We start from the raw sequence: 3,268 nt of genomic DNA, 5'->3' as shown, positions 1-3,268 counted from the left end.
TGTGACTCTCCATACTAAATTAGCCTTCATGTGTGTGATATGTCATCATCTATTTTCATATTGAGAGACTCAGATTTCTAAAACAGTAATAGATTATGTGTGTAAATGTACCGTGTACATATGCTCCAAAAAATGCTGAGTGATAATGACAACATTACAATCAACCTCATGCAAGCAGTATTTATGCCATAACTCCTTTGCCTGCTCAGGGACTGCTGATGAAATGTAGTTATTGAGCTAAGTCTGGGACAGTAAATGCCTGTCTATTGTCCCTCGTAAATAAACCAAAAAGTAAGTAAGTAAGTAAGTAAATAAAGTATTTTTATTTTGGCTGCACTACACCTATGCCATTTTTCATTGTATTGTGATGGATTTAGTTTCTTTTTAGTATGTTTCACATGTCATTGCATTTTTATAACTATATGATAAATGTATAAAACAATTCTAAATGTCCAGGAAAGTGCTGAATAATAATGAAAGTGCTGCAGAACAACGTAGTCCACGAAAAACAAAGGCTGTTTATTTGGGTAGGATGGCTCAATAGTCAGTGACCTTCTAATGAGGATTTAACTTGGTTGCCAAGTCAGCCTTCTTAATGAGAACCCTTGACCTCAATACAACAAGGCCTGAGTTTCAAAATCCAACTACACAGCACGTTGATTAGAGAAAGCTCCTTTATTTCTGTCAAAATCTTACTGAAACATTGACCAATATCTAATCCTACGATCCGCTCTAGCCCCTCCCAACTCCGACTTAAATAAAATGAGTGGCAAGCACTCTGCAGCACACTTGCAGCCATCATGTTTCTTTACCAAATACTCAACTTGTTCTATGTAGCTTTGCAAAAGGAGGACGACTCCAAACATGACCTGTCCCTCTACAAGCGTGGTGATTTATTAGAAGTCCCCAGGACATTATTCACACATTTTGGTATCTACTTGGGAGACAATCGTGTGGCTCATCTCATCCCAGACATCCTTCCTGTGATTAGCAAGAATAAATCTGCAATTGCCAAGATGGTAACAAATAACCGCCTGCTGCTGGGGGTTATCACTAAGGTTGCCAGCGTCAGAGTGGACTCTGTGGCAGATTTTGCGTATGGCTCAGAGATTCTGATCAACCACATGGACAAGGTGTGCAGCCAGCCTCCTTTGGACGGGGATGAGGTGGCCAGACGGGCTGAGAAACTCCTGGGCTCTGTCACCTACAGCTTACTGTGGTACAACTGTGAACACTATGTCATGTACTGCAGATATGGAATGGCCATCAGTTACCAGACGTACCAGGTAGAGTCTCTGGCCTCCTGTCAGTAGAAAAATTAAAAGATAAGTTTACATTTTTCTGTCCATACTAGCCGTATGAAGATCCTTTTCTAACCAAAGCCACAGTCCTAATCCTGTGTAAAAATGCATTCCAATGTTTAACCAAAGCTAATATAAGGCTTCAATAGTCTGAGTTTGTCCACTTTGTAGGTCTCCTCAAGAATTAGTCTTTTTATTTTTTGTTTCCCTTTAAAAACTTGTTTTTCTGAACTAGAGTGGAAGGCAATATATACTACCAATACAGTAACTTTGGAAGATAACCATTTCATTTGACTAAGTCAGACTGCTGAAGCCTTAGACTATATTAGCTTTAGCTGAACATTGAAACACATTGTTGAATGGAACAAGGATTGTAAATGTTTTCTCCTATCACTTACATTGGAATTGCATTAGGAATAAATCTCTTCACAGCCAGTATGGACTTGAACAAATATATGAACCTTTCCTTTAACATGAGATCAATTAAAGTACCTTCCATCTAATATGATTGAATTAGTCTATGAAGTGTAGTCTATAAGCTGTCTGCTGATAAATACAAAAGAAAAAAGTTTTGAAATATACTGACTATAAAGAGTAGCTTGTTCAAAAGCATGTCACAAAAGGAATGTTGATTTGTTTTTCCAGAGTAACCTTTAAATCTTTAATTCTTCACAAGTCTTTCTATTTTTGTATCCTTGAGACGATTGCAAGAGAAAGGTCACGAGCAAAATCCAAAGGTTTAAGGTTCATTGCACGTGTAGCATATGTAATGCCGTCATTTATTTCCACGGATTTAATTAAAGCAACAGTCAGTGTAAGGTGATGTTAATCCATAGTGTGACTGAAGGCAGAAATTCGGACTGTTGGTCACATGAGGATATTTTCACAGCAGAGAGTTGTTTGCTTCAGCAGTGGACATTACAATTCACTTATTCAAGAGGCAAGTAGCTCCATCTAGTGTTACTTTATGCCCAACCTACTGCTGATCTGGAGGTAATGAACGCCTTACCTTTGATAGCAGACCTCTACACAGCTAATTTGTGATTTACTTAGCCTCATCACTGTCTAATTCCCACACTCTTTTTTTTAGTTCTGCACAACTGTACGGAAGATTGTTTGCAGCAGGATGAGTGCCTATTTGACTGCACTGTGTGGTATAGGAACCATGCTGTATCTGGGCTGTGTGACATCACTGACAGTTTTACTGACCTTGCTCATCTCATTCACCATCTGGATGGCAGCCTAATGGACTGTTAAGACGGCTCACGAGAAAGACTAATTTAACACTCTGGTGGAAGCTGAAATGAATTATTGTGGTTTAGATGTGTGACTAAAGGCATTATGAAACAAAGGTGTTCACTTTAATAGAAATGTCAATATTTTACGTTTTACCTTCTTTAAAGCAACACTAGAGAACTTTTCCCGCTTCGGTCCCCCTACAGGTTGGAAGCGGAATTGTCCATTACGTTACATTATGCAAGTTTGCCAGATCGAGAAGCGGATCTGTAGTTCGAATGAACTGGACAATGTAATGTAATGAACAATTCCGCTTCCAACCTGTAGGGGGACCGAAGTGGGAAAAGTTCTCTAGTGTTGCTTTAAGCAGTAACCGATGTTAAAAATATATATTAACTGATGTTCTATTTGTCTTGTCCTTGATAGTTGATTGATAGTAACGGTCATGCTGCTATACATCTTTTTTTCTCGTTTACCAGTAGCATAGATTTTAAATGGACTTTGACTGAGCACAGTGGCAAACTCCAGAAGACTGAGATGAAGCTCAACAGAGATACTGTATCTGGAAAAAAGAGTCTGCCCTGTGTATAAATATGAAGGTGTACTGTATGTAGACTGGTGTTGTCGTGAATGCTTTTCCGTGTGGTACTACACTTATAACATGTTCTAGCTAAAAGATTGGCTTGGACAAAGTGCAGTAAGTTTCTTCTTCATGGAATACAGTATCATTT

General features: G+C 38.6%; 1 protein-coding gene across 1 annotated transcript; it reads left to right on the top strand.

Moving 5' to 3' along the window:
* The first annotated feature begins 800 nt into the window (after positions 1–800).
* On the top strand, positions 801–2,547 carry LOC144530353 (lecithin retinol acyltransferase-like). Its single transcript, XM_078269897.1, has 2 exons — positions 801–1,286; positions 2,392–2,547. The coding sequence occupies exons 1-2, from the start codon at positions 801–803 to the stop codon at positions 2,545–2,547; spliced, it is 642 nt and encodes a 213-aa protein (XP_078126023.1).
* Positions 2,548–3,268: the final 721 nt, after the last annotated feature.

Source organism: Sander vitreus, chromosome 2 (assembly GCF_031162955.1).
Source record: "Sander vitreus isolate 19-12246 chromosome 2, sanVit1, whole genome shotgun sequence".
Classification (NCBI taxonomy): domain Eukaryota; kingdom Metazoa; phylum Chordata; class Actinopteri; order Perciformes; family Percidae; genus Sander; species Sander vitreus.
This window is presented reverse-complemented; position numbering and strand designations above follow the sequence as displayed.

What these genes read in the sequence shown, in the direction of transcription:
- LOC144530353 (XM_078269897.1), top strand. Translation starts at nt 801, where the DNA reads ATGTTTCTTTACCAAATACTCAACTTGTTCTATGTAGCTTTGCAAAAG. An exon ending in TCAGTTACCAGACGTACCAG is followed by an intron (nt 1,287 to 2,391) that starts GTAGAGTCTCTG and finishes TCTTTTTTTTAG; the next exon opens with TTCTGCACAACTGTACGGAA.